At 33.9% G+C, this 16,388-nt stretch overlaps 2 protein-coding genes across 2 annotated transcripts; both read left to right on the top strand.

Moving 5' to 3' along the window:
- Nucleotides 1-1,057: 1,057 nt before the first annotated feature.
- LOC136985562 (uncharacterized) lies at nt 1,058-5,263 on the top strand. The gene has a single exon (XM_067282866.1). It carries the CDS (start codon nt 1,058-1,060, stop codon nt 5,261-5,263), a length of 4,206 nt encoding a protein of 1,401 aa, XP_067138967.1.
- Nucleotides 5,264-6,466: 1,203 nt separating this feature from the next.
- On the top strand, nt 6,467-7,678 carry LOC136985561 (uncharacterized). Its single transcript, XM_067282865.1, has one exon. The coding sequence runs from the start codon at nt 6,467-6,469 to the stop codon at nt 7,676-7,678; it is 1,212 nt and encodes a 403-aa protein (XP_067138966.1).
- Nucleotides 7,679-16,388: the final 8,710 nt, after the last annotated feature.

The following is a 16,388-nucleotide window of genomic DNA, read 5'->3' as shown; positions in this document are numbered from 1 at the left end:
CCCATTTTGGAAAACAAAAAAAAATTATATTACGTAACTTTTTAGAAAAAACACTCATAGATTTTTATCACATTTTTTCATTTTTGAAAAGAAAAATAATAACGTTTACATTGCAACAAATGATTTAGAATAATTTTGAAAATGGAATTCATTACAACTAACTATTATTTAATTAATCATTGATACATTATGTAAATAGTGTTTTAATATAAAAAAGTTACTTCTTAAAATAATACTTTTTGTATAAAAACATTACAAATATCTGTTTATACAAAAAATCTAAAAAAATAAAAGATATTTTAACTTTATCAAAGGACCGCGCACAGGCCTGAGAGAAATGGATCCCAGTGGATTTGGCTGAATCTTTGATATTTTGTAGTGAAACCCTAACTGTTTTTAATTTAAAAATATAAAATAATGTGCCTCAGTAGAGTTCCTCTTCAACCGTTATCAAGTGTCTCTCGAGAGGAAGGCACCCATGTGCCACATACGTTTTGTATCTATTGATATTAGCATAATATGACCCATTCATCCAACTAGATGGCGGGAATTTTGGTTTTTGTCGAGAGTTGGCAACACCAAGAAAAAAGTTGTTAAGTTCCAAAAGGCGCGGGAACATAGTGGAATGCTCTTGTAACCGAATTAATGTAAATAGTTGATTTTTGTTTTGTGTGATTAAAATCTAAAGACAGATTTAGTGGACTTTTTGCTTGATTGGACATACGACAGGGAACCTGGCGTACGAACAAGACGGTCAGGTGAGATTTACGAAAGCTAATTAATCATTACACGAGACTAGGATGGGCCTGACGCGACATAATGGCGCCCGAACAGGGACGTCAGGTTCTAACTGATTTCACTTATAAACGTTCTACAATTGTTGTACGAACATTGTTTACGTTTGGAAGTATTTATTTAACTGCAGAAAATGAGTACTGATTGGAGGATTTAGTGGAAATACATCTCTGCATTATTTCTATTTGAGCTTGAATCGAGGTTTTCTCTATGTCTATCTTGTCTGCTTTTGTTCTTTGGGTTAATTAATAAGATTCACTTCATGGAGCCCTCAATCAGATTACGTGGATCCTACCGAGGTGCTTTCACAAAGTTCACCGATAGGGTGCAGGAATTTCTGACGTCGAAGGTTGAAGATTTCGATTCATGTGCTGGATTTTTGGCCCAGTTACAGGAAAAATATTCTAAAATAGAAACCATCGATAAAGAAATATTAGATAAGTTACAAAAGGATGAGAAGTGTTCTCAACAGATGTTGGATGAAGAAATTGAGGGTATTGAGAATTACAATGGTACATTCGTAGACTTGAAAACAAGACTAGAGCGTCGTTTGAATACGTCGGAGCTGGATGAAACACGAAGCGAAGGCGAAACTGGCTATTCCAAGGGAAATTTTAAGTTACCAAAGATTGAATTGCAAAAATTTGATGGCAATTTGAAAAATTATCTTTCCTTTTGGGGACTATTTAAGAAAATACATGAAGATCCCAATATTTCGGATTTGGATAAATTTCAATACCTCATTCAGTCGACTCTGAAGGGCTCAAGGGCCAGGGAAGTAATTGAATCGTTCCCCGTGACAGCCGAGCATTACTCGCAAGCAATTGAGTGTTTAAATTCGCGTTTCGGAAGAGAAGATGTGCTCATCGAGGTTTACGTGAGAGAGCTCCTGAGTCTAGTACTGAATAATGCATTGGGGCAAGAGCACAAATTGCCAATTGTGAAACTTTATGATCGTATCGAGACACAACTACGATCCCTTAAAATGCTTGGTGTTACTACGGATAAGTGTGCTTCAATGCTCTACCCTTTAGTTGAATCTAGCTTACCGACCGACCTCTTGAGAATTTGGGAAAGACACCTAAATTCGATGCTACTCAAGTCTGGAAGAGAGAATTTCAACAAGTTAGAAACTCTGATGCAGTTTTTGCGTAACGAAATTGAAAGCGAGGAGAAAATTTCCTTAGCCACAAGTGGGTTTGGCTTTCAGAACAAAACCAAGAAGGTAGTACAAAGTAAAATTAAGGCTGCTTCTCCCTATAACAAGACTGTTCCAACTGGTATGGAACTTTTGACTTCTGCTCAAGAGAAACCATTCAGGGATCAGCAGTGTGTATTCTGTGAGAAATCCCATGCTAGCGCTGAGTGCAGGAAGGCGGAAAATTTGACTTTAGATCAAAGGAAACAAATCCTTATAAAGCGAGGAGCTTGTTTTAAATGCTTAAAACTGAATCACATATCTTCTTCATGTAGAGCAAAGTGTAGTTGTACAGTTTGTGGCAAACCACATCACGTTCTTCTCTGTAGGAATAGCCGAAAGGTATCTCCCAACAATGCTTCTGTTGGTGAAGGTGACGGCGCCCCCCCAGTATGTGAGCAGGCATTGGCTAATGTGTCATCAACTCCACGTGTCTTGCTACAGACTTTGGTTGTGATTCTGAGGGGAGAGGAAAGGTGTCTCAAAATCCGTGCAATTATTGATACTGCCTCCCAGAGATCCTATATCTTGAAGAGCACTGCAGAAAGAGTCGGTTACCAACCAATGAGAAAGGAAAATTTGAAACATTCGTTGTTTGGAGGTTCATGTACGGATATTTGTGAACACGATGTGTACAAGGTACACCTCTCGTGCGTAGACGATAAATATCGTTGTAATTTTGATGTCTTGGACCAATCGACCATTTGTCTGACCACGCCCCCAGTTACACAGGAACTGTGTCAGGATGAATTGTCAAATATGGGGATATCCTTGAGCGATTGTCAAGGTCCCATTGAATTGCTCATAGGAGCGGATGTCGCTGGCAAACTAATGACAGGAGGACTCCGGACACTCAAATCAGGTTTAACTGCTATTGAAACGAAACTCGGTTGGACGATCTTAGGACGCACGAAGGAGCATTCCGAGCCAACCGAAAACTTGATTGTCACTTCGATGTTAATTGGAGATTTGCGAATTCCTGATCTTTGGGAATTAGATATTCTTGGAATAAAGGACCCTGCCGAAAAACAATCAAAGAAGGAACTGGAACAAGCGTCTATCGAACATTTTGAAAAGACGCTGAAGAGAGATAGCGATGGTCGGTACATGGTGTCCTTGCCTTGGATAGAAGGTTGTCAAGCTCTGCCTGATAATAGGGTTCTGGCCGAGCGAAGATTAAAATCTACAGTGAAAACTCTACAGAATAAGAACCTGGTCGATGCCTACGAGGGAGTCTTCAAGCAATGGCTTGAAGAACAAATAATCGAAGAAATAAAAGACGTCAAAACGAATGAGATTAACTGCCATTACCTTCCACACAGAGCGGTCATCAAAGAGCATTCCACGACGAAGATTCGTCCAGTCTTCGACGCCTCCGCTAAGGAAAGAGGCAACGTCTCTTTAAACGATTGTTTAGCAAAGGGTCCTAACTACATTGAATTGATACCCAGTATTCTAAATAAATTTCGATTATTTGAATACGGAGTAATAGCTGACATTCGAAAGGCTTTTTTGCAGATAGAAATAAGTGAAGCGGATCGCAACTTTCTCAGATTCTTGTGGTGGGAGGGTGGCGACCCTGGAAAATTAAAGGTTTTCAGACATCGCAGGGTAGTGTTTGGAGTAAACTCGAGTCCATTTCTCCTGGGAGCCACTCTAAATTATCACTTAAACCATGTTCCAGATCATCTGCAAGAAACAGCTTTAAAACTCAAGAAATCGATGTACGTTGATAACTGCGTTACGAGTTGTCAGTCCAAAGAGGAGCTGGTGAATTTTATGAGACAGTCTAGAGAAATCATGCGTTTAGCATGCTTTGATTTAAGAGGTTGGGTATACAATGGTATACAAACAGAAACGTCACCGGTTTGCGACGGCGATGAAAGGACATTGGGAACTTTGGAAATCCAGCCCGATGAAATAGTCAGTGTGCTAGGATTGAATTGGAATATTTCAGAGGACGTTTTATACTGTGATGCAAACCTTAGGGTACCTAACGATGAAATTTTAACAAAAAGAGTGGTTCTGTCATTGGCGAGTCAACTTTTTGATCCAATTGGATTCCTTTCTCCAGTGACGTTAATACCAAAACTTCTGATGCAAGAGTGTTGGAAAAGAAAGTTAGCTTGGGACACCCCATTACCGCACGATTTAGAAAGAAGATTGCTAAAGTGGATAAAAGAATTAAAATTTTTAAAGGAGGTGAAAATTCCTAGAAGGATAGTAAATAGCTACAATACAGCTGTCCCACTCTCATTTTATATATTTTGTGATGCATCACAGTACTCCTATGCCGCTTGTATTTATCTCAGACAGCCAGATACCTGCAACATAAAGTGGCTGTTGATACAGGCTCGTGCGCGTGTTGCACCTTTAGGGTCTGTATCGATCTCAAGGCTTGAACTTCTAGCCTGTTTATTGGGTGTCAGAATGATGAACACTATTAAAGGGGACTTCCCACTTGAACGATTATCAACACTTTATTGGACTGACTCCATGAATGCGTTGTATTGGATCAAGAATCAGGAATGCTGGGCTACATTTGTTATGAATAGAGTAAACGAAATTAGATCTTTAAGTAGTCCAGATGACTGGAATCACGTTCCAGGATACTTAAACCCTGCAGATCTCCCATCTCGGGGTTGTAATGCAAGAACTTTAGCCGAATCTCGCTGGTGGGAGACACTTCAATTTACAAGCTTACCGGTAGAAGAATGGCCTCGGCAGAAGGAAATGCCTGACATGGAGATAGTGAGCTCTGAAAGAAAAAAATCTGTGATTTCTGCGCTGGATGTAGAGAAAGCAGAAAAGTTTTATGAGAATTATTCTACTTACTGGAAAATATTACGAGTAACGGCTTGGATATACCGGTTTACCTCAAATCTCAAAGGACGACCCCTTCGAATGTCTGGGGGGCTCACAGTAAAGGAAATAAAGCACGCTGAATTAGTATTGCTGAAACTGATTCAAAGAGAAGAATTTCCAAAGGGGATAGATAACCGTTTACGAAAATTGCACCCAGTGATAGACAAGGAAGGTCTTTTGAGAGTGAAAACTCTCGTATTCAGAAGTAAAGATAGTGAAGATTTCCGATTACCCATTATCTTGCCTGGGAATCACTATATTGTACAGAAATTAATAGAATGGAAACACAGAGAATTAAACCATGCTGGTGTTCAAATTTTAATGAATCATCTGCGCGAGAAATACTGGATACTTCGGTGGATGAAAAGTATGTTATGCGAAACGAATTTCGTGGCAAGACTGTAGACTCTACTGAAAACGATTGCGAGAGGACCTATGATCGGTCCCGAATGATCTCTGCCGCTACAGGGAGTGATGTGACCACCTCATCTGAGAATTCTCGAGTCTCAAAAAGGGGCAGACCCTTAAAGGCTCCCAATCGGCTGGATTTGTAGACTGATTCGAACTCATTCAATTAGTACTATATGTGTTTGTTATATTTAAATTTAATTTAATTTTGATTTTGACTGACAAAATCAAGGGTGGGAGGATGACCCATTCATCCCACTAGATGGCGGGAATTTTGGTTTTTTGTCGAGAGTTGGCAACACCAAGAAAAAAGTTGTTAAGTTCCAAAAGGCGCGGGAACATAGTGGAATGCTCTTGTAACCGAATTAATGTAAATAGTTGATTTTTGTTTTGTGTGATTAAAATCTAAAGACAGATTTAGTGGACTTTTTGCTTGATTGGACATACGACAGGGAACCTGGCGAACGAACAAGACGGTCAGGTGAGATTTACGAAAGGTAATTAGTCTCTCAGAAGGCACCCATGTGCCACATACGTTTTGTATCTATTGATATTAGCATAATATGAACCCAATGTGAACTTGTATCATATTAAGCTACAGTAGTAGATACTACTACTGTAGCTTGATATGAACCTAAGGCTATATGACGCATAGGTGCCTTTCTCGCAAGACACTCACTTCTCCTACATTTGATAACGGTTGAAAAGGAACTCTATTGCGGTACATTATTTTATATTTTTAAAAGAAAAAGATTTATGGCTTTTCAATGCAAATTTTATTAATAAATTAATAAATTAAACACACTTGACACTTGATAAATTGAAAAATGTCTATGTTTTGATTAGTACCATCGATTCCAATTATCTGAGATAATGTGAACCGATGGTACAGTACGTCGTATAACGAAAACTAAATATAAAACTTTTTTTAGTTTTTGAGCTTCTTTTAATATCTTCGTGAATTTAATCATATACGATGACATTATTTTAAGTCATTTATTGTACAATTAATACGTGAAATAGTTTTAAGAATAATTATTGTAGTTAATATGAATAATTTTGTCTCGTATTTATCGGTATTTATCGGAGTTGATTGGGAATCACCAGTTTGTTACAAAGAACCCGATAAATGTAGTAAAGGAGCTGCAAGAGTTGGCTTTAATGGATAACGAGGTTGGGTCGGTAGTGGACTTTGAGAGCATGTATCCATCGATCAAACCATGCTCATGTTTTGATGCACTAATGGAAGTGTTATATAGCTTACATCTAACGGCTGTAGAATACCGTAAGGACCTTGAGATGATGGCAAATCTGGTATGTGTGCAATCGTTTTTCGTTTTCGAGGGTAAAGTCTATAAACAGTTAAAAGGTGTCCCGATGGGCAGCCCAATGTCTGGTTTGCTGTGCGACTTAGTTGTAAGAAAAATGAAGCGCATCACACTTATCAACTTCAAGGAGGACATAATCATGTATAAAAAGTACGTGGACGATGTGCTGGTTATATGGAGGAACCACGCAAGAATACAACAATTCTTAAGTGCCATGAATTCCAACGATCATGGCCTAAAGCTGAGCTTGGAGCAAGTTAGTAGCGACGAATTACATTTTTTGGACATTAGTATCGCATTTAAGAACGGGTCAATAGACACGAAGGTGTATATCAAACCTACACACGACCCGCTGTATATACCGTCAACATCGAATGATCCTATTACTTATAAGCTCTCAGCGTTTAGAGCTTTAATTAGAAGAGCGTTTCAGTATTGCTCTAACATAATCGATACGATGCGAGAGCTGGATAGAATCAGGCAAGTGGCTAAGGTGTTGGGATTTGGTCCAAGAACGGTTGAACGTTTGATTGCCGCTTACAAGAATCCTAAAGTAAGCAAGAAAAAACGGGATCTGACAAACGGTATCACGAAATTCACGTATAATAAACGTCTATCCTCGGTCATGGAGGGTATTGCGGGCCGCATGAACAGCACTATTGTATACAAAAGAGCTCCCTCGATATATAAGCTACTAAGGAACGACAAAGATGGAATTAAACCGAGTGAGCAACCAGGGGTGTACTCGATACCGTACAGCAACGACCAATTAAGGATTGATAAAGAATACATCGGGGTCACGACGAGAAGCCTAAGTAAAAGGATTAAGGAACACAGATATGACGTGGCGAAAGGTAAATGCACAACAACGTTAGCAAAAATGGCGCAGACTGAGGGGTCCGTGGTTAAATGGGAAGAGGCCAGGATCTTAACACCGATACATTCGCCGACACTTGCAGCTACAACCGAAAAATGTGAAATTTATAAGTCCAGCTTAACCAAAAAATGCTTAAATTACAAGGATGCGGCGATTTTACCGTCAGCTTGGAAGTTTCTAATTAAAAAAGTCACAGGAATACATTAGATACGGCAAAAGGATTGCCTAGAGAACTATAGACTATAGATTTTTACAATGTATACATGTAACATAGAAAATAATAAAAATAAAATATGCCAATGTTGTTTATATTAGTTTTAGTTTACGTAGTCTAGCATAGCGCGTGAGTTCTTTTGTAGTTTATTTCAATTTGAAATTGGTTGTTCGAAATAGTATTCGAATGTAGTTAGCCTGACGATGGCCCATGGAATGGGCCGAAAGAGTTTGTTTATGATTAAATTTAAACGTTCTCAGCATCAAGGTGTTTTTTGTCTTACTAATATATATTACTACTAATATTACTACTACTACAGAGTAATATTACATCTAATATTACTCTGAAAAACAACTTTCTCTTCTAGAAATAATTTAAAAACAGTTTTAGATAATTTAAAGATTTCTTCAAGCATATAACTTTAAATGATTGAAATTGAGAACGTTAAATTTCTTATAAAAAACAAAATTTATACATGACAAATATTCAAAGAATTCATTTAAAAGGACTATCCTTCTCTAATTAAATGTATAATGTATAACGTTAATTTGTAGTATATTTACAACCTACGTATAAACGTAAAAATATTTCTAACATTACGTATGCATGTACAATTTGTGGAAGTTATATACAGCGTATGTTTGTATAAGGGGTCGAGCGGTCGCGAAGGTCGTATGTGGCGATCGGCACTGAGACAGACTCTACGGTTACAAGAAACCGTTTATTTGACACGAAAGAAGCTTACAAGATTTCCGCGATCTTGGAAGTTCTAGGTCGGCAGCAGCCTCTGGTCTTCCTCTCCTTTCGAATATAGTCTCATTTTGAAGGAGTGTCCCTAGGTCGCGAATGGCCAGTTCCCTCGACGACTCCGCGACTCCAGGACGATGCGGTCGACTTCCGTTGATGGAAAGATGTCGATCCGAGGTCGGGAGACGGAGACGAAGATGGGCACCAGACACACACACAACAATAGATCCGTCACTTGGAACTTTCGGGAGAAGAAGCCCTCGCGTCCTTGAATTCTCAGGTTTTATCTGTTTTCCTCCGATTCCGCTTTCCGATTGGTCTCTTCTCGTCACCTGGTGACAATTCGAAACCTTTCGGGGGCGCGGGAGAGGTCAAAATCGAAGTTTAATTCGATTCCCACTCGGAGATAGACGATCTACGTTTCCCCATTGTTCTATTGTTTAAAAGTTCGCGTCGTTTTCTTTAAGAAAAACTATTTCTAACTTCTATTTTTTTTCCTCTAAAAAAAATAATTTTTTTCTAAAAATAAATGATTTTAACGCGAATTTCAGTGTGGTTCGGACCTATCCAGAGCCTCACATTACGTATGCATGTACAATTTGTGGAAGTATATACAGCGTATGTTTGTATAAGGGGTTAATGTTTAGTCATTCTCACTTTGCTGTAAATGAAGAATAAAGAAATAAATAAAGTTTACAAATTAAGGGAAACGTTTTTAAAAAAGTTAAGAGTTTTACTCTTTCTTATCATAGATTATTTAACAGACTTGCCCCTTTTAAGGACTCTGTTGTAAAGTTTAGTCATAGTTCTAGTTTTCTCATCAAGCCAAACTTTACAACTAACACCCGAATATAGACTTCAGAGAAAAGTCATTTGACTTATTATTTTTTGTTGTGTGTTGGTGTTTTATAGAATGATTTCGTCTCCAGTATCACGGGAATTTGATTCATTACAGGAACATCTAGCGCTCTACAGTCGGCAAATGGTCCACTTCTCAAAGAAGGTGCTCTATCTTCCAGAGAAACGAATAACCTTTTTAGCCACTTCAAAGAAGGCCAGTTAAAAAAGAAACTGGCCTTCTTTGAAGTTTCTCCTAAAGGAAAGTCTAAAATTTGATATTTACTTAAAATATAATGATGTGAAAGTGATAAGAATTAAAGTTCATTTAATAAATGGCAAAAAGTTTGTTGAATTGTTTCATTGATTCTATTCGTAAGTTTGTATGACATTCTGAGGGAGGAATAAAGCTCGACATTTGTGATCAGCCCCGGTTCGTTTTATCTATCTAAAACCTGATATACTCATTTATAAATATAAATATACAGATAATTAATTAATTATTTAGTTGTTTACCTATAATTCGATAGAAATATAAATTATACAGATAATTATTTAGTTGTTTACCTAATAGTTTAGATAGAAATATGATATAAACAAACAAGCTTTTCTAACTTTTTTTGTTGAATTGTTTTAAATATAGGCCTAAATATAGATTTAATCAAGAAACTCAGTTTGTTCGATTGCATGTTAAGTTAAGGTGAGTGGAGCAAACTACTAAATTATCAATATTTACTAAAGGATCATATATCCTTTGGCATCTGATTTCTGATGAAAATCGAGTAAATCCACACCAAAAACATGTTTTTGGTGTGTGCAAGCTCGTCAATATAATGAACTTCTAATAAAATTTCTCGTCAATAAAGTGTAGGTAGACGATAGGAAATTCGAATAAATTCTTTATTTGGGTAATTTAATGATAATAACTGAATTTGTTATTAATATTTTTGATTATATTGATGAGTATGCCTTATATAAAAAACCAATTAAAAAATTAAAATGACATTTAAATTACAATACATGAAAGGAAAATAAATAGTTTTGTCTATTACAAATAACCAATAAGGAATCTCTTTTTCTTAAAATCATCAGAAATATTTGAAAGGCTAGTTTTAATATATCATATTATTATTTTTCCCCTCTATTCGTGTAACATTAAAGCCAAATAAAACATTTAATAAACATTTTTTTTAATTCTTCGAAACAATTAAATTAATTTAATTGAAATATTTTATCGTTTTGTACAATTTCCGTTTGAAATATTTTGTATTTTAATTCATAATTTAGAAAATTTTAGCAATTTAGTATTGTATTATGTACAAGTATACTGCATTTTCATTTTACCATATTATTAAATTACATTATTATTATTTATAATTAAATTAACTTTGAAATGTTTTTATTTAATTTATTATCATTACAACAACGACGGAAATTTTTGACATTCTCCTCTGTTATTACAATCAATTTCATTCCTATTCTTACAGTCCAAGCAGCAAAATTTAAAAATTTTTACATTAGATGAAAGTTTAATTAGAATTTGGCAATTGTATTATTATAAGTTGTTTAAAATTTAATTTGGAATTTAGTTAATTTAGATTAAATTTTAAACCATTTCTATCTAAGCATATAATTAAGTAAATTTGTTTGTTTTCAGTTTGCATTATTATTATTATTTTAACTCGAAATTAAAAGTTATCATCTACGAAATATTTTCATAAAACGTTCAGCTAGCTTCTATAATAGCATTAAAAAAATAATAAAAAATGTGAAATAATATCCTAATATTTATATATAAAGAATACAGATGTATTTATTTATTTCCTTTAGTAGAATTCTTCTATGAATTAGCTATTAAAAACTAAAAAACTAAGTTAAATTAATTTTTATTAAAAGTTTATAATAATATAAGTTTAAAATTAACTCGAAAACTATCATTTATAAAAATAAACCTTTCAGTTTGTATTTTTGAAAAAAATATCAAGCAAAACCTATTGAAAATAACATTTTTTTCACAATGCAATGCTTTCACGAAGAAATATTCATGTCGCGAGACATGCCGACAATATAAAAAGAATAAAAAATAAGAATATTGTTTATAAATTTGGTCTGCAAATTGGCCAAGACGGATAAATTATTATATTTGGTAGTGATATGATATGAAAGAATTGTGGATGTCAATGAATTGAAACAAGAATCATATGGGTTAGTTGCTTTGTCACAAAAAATTTAAAATTTGTCGAGAATAAAAGGAATTCAAAAAATAATTCAGTTAGCAAATCACGAAATATCCATAAAAACCTGGTTTATATACACTATACGGACTTATTTCAACGACTGAATGTTTCGGTTCAGCAAGAAAAGATTTATATTAGAATGCACCGTGCATTGTAGGTTAAAGATGAAAAATTCAATATATAGCGATATTCTCTTAAATCATCACTAAAATATTTTTAAAAACAATAACGCTAACATTTATATAGGTCTACGGAACTCAATAAGAGATGCTTTTCAGGTGTATCATACAAATGAATTGACAATAAACAAACAAACATCGAAAGCTTTAAATTCACAACTGCATACGAATCATGAATTTAAGATAAAATAAAATATAGTCAAAATACTTTGCCATCTTACTTTTTAATGATGATAGTAGTAGAAATTCATTTAATAATAAATTATAGGATTAAGTGTTTATTAGAGACTAAGGATTTGTGTTCATTAACCATTACAATAATCTCCTGTAAACGTTTTCGAAAATATCTGATTGAAAAATGCTTAAGAAATGTCAGGTTGAATAACAAAACGGTTTTTCAATTTGCCAGACTTATTGTAAAATAACTGTGCCTTTTACAATGAGTCGGATATTTCAATTTGCCTACCACATATTCAAACTATCAGGTTGTAAAGGATAAATTTAGATATTATGAAAACAAGTGATTGACAATTAACAACGATTACAGTTTAGCCTAGTAGATAATCATCATCAACATCAAGAACATCTTGCCACCTTTGCTGAAAACTTAATCCCCGTGATCATAGAATGACTGGGTTTTTCTTTGAAGAAAGTCTTGAGCGTCGATTTCATATGGGTATTGAACTGTATATTGGAAATATGGTTCTGCATGGCACGAAATAATGTCAGTTAGTCGGCGTTAAGTCTAGGCTGTAAGTTGAATTAGGCAGAATTTCACACCTTCAGATTGGCCAGTTTCTCTAAGGTCATCTTTGCTCTATGTGCTGGCAAAAGTTGACGAAGTCTAAACAGACTTTGTCAACTTTTGGAGTGTTTGGGAACAGTGAAATTGTATGATAATTTTCTGGTGGTCAACCATAGATTATCGTCTATCAGTTGCAGTAGAACGTCAACATCAATGGTAGAATCGCTGCCTGGATGGGGTTCATCTTGAAGTCAGAAATCCCCATCATTGAATTTCTTGAACTAATTGTAGCAGATCTGCCTGTTATCCAAACGTTGGCTCTTCGCCAAATGCCTTGAAGATGAGATGGTGAGTCTGTCGCGTTGTGGCCACTTTTGAATGGATAGAGCAACCGTACTCGAATGTGTTTATTCAAAAGTTTCATATTGTCAGACGTTGCTGATGAGTCTATTTCCAATATGCTCTACTTATACACCCACACCGAACATTCTAGAACATTTTTTCCAATCGTTTCTGGAAAAAAATCGAAATGTTTCAATTTTATTTTACCTGAAACATCGAAACTTATTATTTGGAAACTATAAAAAGCTTTTTAATTAAAATTATAGTCATTTTTAATCATTGTAAAATATATTTATAACTTTGAAAATAATCATCTGATATAAAAATATAAATCTTATTTATGTTACGAAATGTGCCCACTAGTGTCCAAGTGAATAACACCACTGAAACTGGTGGCCAGACCAACGAACGCCAGGCCAGGCCATGTGGAGTTTACCGAGCTCTCTTAACACCTAAATAAAGTCAATTTCCTATAGAAAGTCCTCTCGGAAAGCACCTTCCGTTAGTAGATGGTCCAAGTGTTGCGTTATCTTATTCCATCAATACAATCCATGTTATGAAGTGGATGCTAGATTCCATCAAAAAAATCTCATAAAAATATATTGAAACTGCAAATAAAATAGCATGTTATAATACAGATTTTTAAACAACTTTTTACATGATAATATTCTAAATGTATATATTTTTATACGATTTTATTTCCCTTGCTGTTTTTCGTCTTAGTTTTTAAAGTAAAGTATAATCTGTAAAACACCAACTGATGGGTAAAAATTTCTATATCGTCCAATCCGCATAAAAACAGGTTTGACGTATTTGTTTAATTTAAAAATCTAAAGATCGACAAATTCAAATAGTATATTATTTACAATTTCTTTAAAATATTCTTTAAATTTTTATACGTTTTTCAGATAGCGTATTATCACATAACATAACCTTAAGTCCAAAATGTAATTTTACTATTAAAATTGTGAAAAATATATAATTTTTGCAAATTTAGATTATCCAATTATAAGTTAAAGATAAGAAAGATAAAAATTGCGTTGTAATTTTATTATGAGAATGAATTTCCAGCATACGAGAATCAACTTTCAGAGCTTATATTTTAATAATAGGAAGCAATAATACTTCAGCACTTAAATATTTATTTTTACTATAAGTAAATTAATGTTTTTTGATTATCACATTTTGGTAAAGAGATTGAAAAGCATAAAATACAAATAATTCATAACAAATTTCATTTGAACCAAAGGTTACGACACTGTCATTGAATTTAATTGGTTTGATGAGATAAGGCAACGCAACACATGAACAATATTTAGGTATTAGATACATGAAGAAAACCAGAAAACTCCATATGGCTAGCTCATTGGTTAGGAGTGACAACAAAGCTAATTAAAAGTGTTAAATGTGATATGCACTCGGTCATTGGTATTTCACATATTTCTATTTTGAAATTAAAACTATAAAATAAAATATAAATGAATAAAAATAGGCATAAAATGGCATAAAATCAACTAAAATTTATAAATTATATATAGAAATAGATTGAAATATACAATATCTCAAAATTCCCAGTCTATTTTATTTTATTTTATTTTCTTACATTAGACAAGCAATTATTTATTCTGACATCGTCACAATGCGCTTAATTTTAATAGTAACGTTCCCCTGTACATCATACTTTTCCTGTTGCAAACGCAGTCATGCCGGTCATCTATCTAACGCCGTTGAGGAGAAAACTTTTGAATTAAAACGTGACTTCCAGTCTAAACAGGAAGTTTTTGTATAGTTAATCGGGGCTTAATACTCCTTATTTTCCATATCTGGTCTCGGCTTTCATCTGTCTGCGTTCTAGTGATCAAAGAAGGGTAGACAGACAGATATCAGACCAGTGAAAATTTATAGGTTTACAAATTTTGAAAATTGTAGCCCGACAATAGATAATATACTCGTACAAAATAATATTAGAAATATGATTTGTTATATTTTTCATTGTTTCAAATTCCTTAATATTTAATTTTTACTTTACGCAATTGCGTAGGATAACAATTGATTGACAAGAATAGTAAATTTCAAACAAAATTTGTTTTAAGAAAAATGAAGAAATCTTAAACATTTAGTATTGTTATATAATTTAATAAGAATTTATTAACAATAAATAGTAAAGCAACTGACATTTTTGAGAACTTTATATTTCAAATATTCTTTGCCTAAGTTATGTTATGATGTACAAAATAATCCTAACAGTTTAAAATAGTTTATTGAAATTAATTATATGATGACGTACAGTACTCTGTGTAATTATAAATATTCTCTACGAAAACAAATATGAATAATGTATATTACACAAATCAATATAAAATATAAAGATATAATAAAATTGTAATCGCCTATTAATTAATTAATTAATTAATAGTAGTAAAGTAGCAAGTTTGGAAATTCTGCTGTTTCGAACTTTGATGTTAAAATCTTTTATAAAGCTTTTATACTTTATAAAAGATTTTAACATCAAAGTTCGAAATAACTTTTATAAATTTTCGAATTTTTAAGTTTCGAAATAACTTTCATAAATTTTCTTATTATTTATTAAACTATCTAAGATAAAGTTACTTGTAATTGTTAAATGCAGTAACTCTAACTGCTTTGTTGTAATTCAAACTAATTCGCCTCCGAGCAAACAGTTTGTTACGTGAACAAATAACTCATTCATAATTTTACTTTCGTTTTACTTTCTCAAATTTTCATAATTAAAGCTTCAATTCGTTCTAAAGCATTTATGACAATTGTAAATACAAGTTTATAAGGGTAAGTAACGATAAAAGTAATTAATCTTCAGAATTGTTTCTTATTCTTAACTTATTAAATTAAACATAATTGACGCTTGATATCAAAGAAAAAATTAAGTATATATGTTTAAATACTTTTTAATATTGTCTAAAACATTATTAATTATGTTTTAACATAAAATAATAACAGAGCAATGGAAAGAACCATCTGATTAGAGCAAACAACAACTATTTACTGATCATTAGCCATTGATTATAGACTTGATAGAAAGTGGAGGTAGGTCATGCAAAAAATAAATGGAGAAATCAAAAACACCGACTTAAAAGGGCCAGATATATGTAAACTAGAATTGTTGGACTACGGTTATGGTGATGATAAGCTATAAGTAATGTTCAAAATAACACCCAGTCGGTTGAACAAAACACAAAGTTTATATTTACAAGACAAATATACAAAATAATACAAAATAACGTTACAACTAATTATGCACAGAACACTAATCCAAGTGACCACCGACTATTATCCGTACAGGTTTCGTCAGAAAAACACCTTACGATCCTAGGTTACAGACTTAGAATCAGCAACATCTCTGAGTCCCGAAAAGTTCGTAATAAACCACTGGAGTTCACTTTCACCAGGTTTCCCGTCCCGTCCCAAGAGAGAGATAGTTAGAACTTCGATAGAAAACGATCCGATCCTTTCCCGCCGAAACTACTTCTTAAATAGTGGTCGGCGTTCGAATCCTCCACCAATCCGCTCCGCCATTTCCGCAACGTCCGGCCAACGGCCATTCTCCGCCAGCCAATCGTCTGTCGATCGTTGATTCAAA

The sequence above is a fragment of the Centruroides vittatus genome, unplaced genomic scaffold, assembly GCF_030686945.1.
Source record: "Centruroides vittatus isolate TY-2023 unplaced genomic scaffold, ASM3068694v2 contig_971, whole genome shotgun sequence".
Classification (NCBI taxonomy): Eukaryota; Metazoa; Arthropoda; class Arachnida; order Scorpiones; family Buthidae; genus Centruroides; species Centruroides vittatus.
Note: the sequence above shows the minus strand (reverse complement) of the source record. Positions and strands in the feature narration are given on the sequence as shown.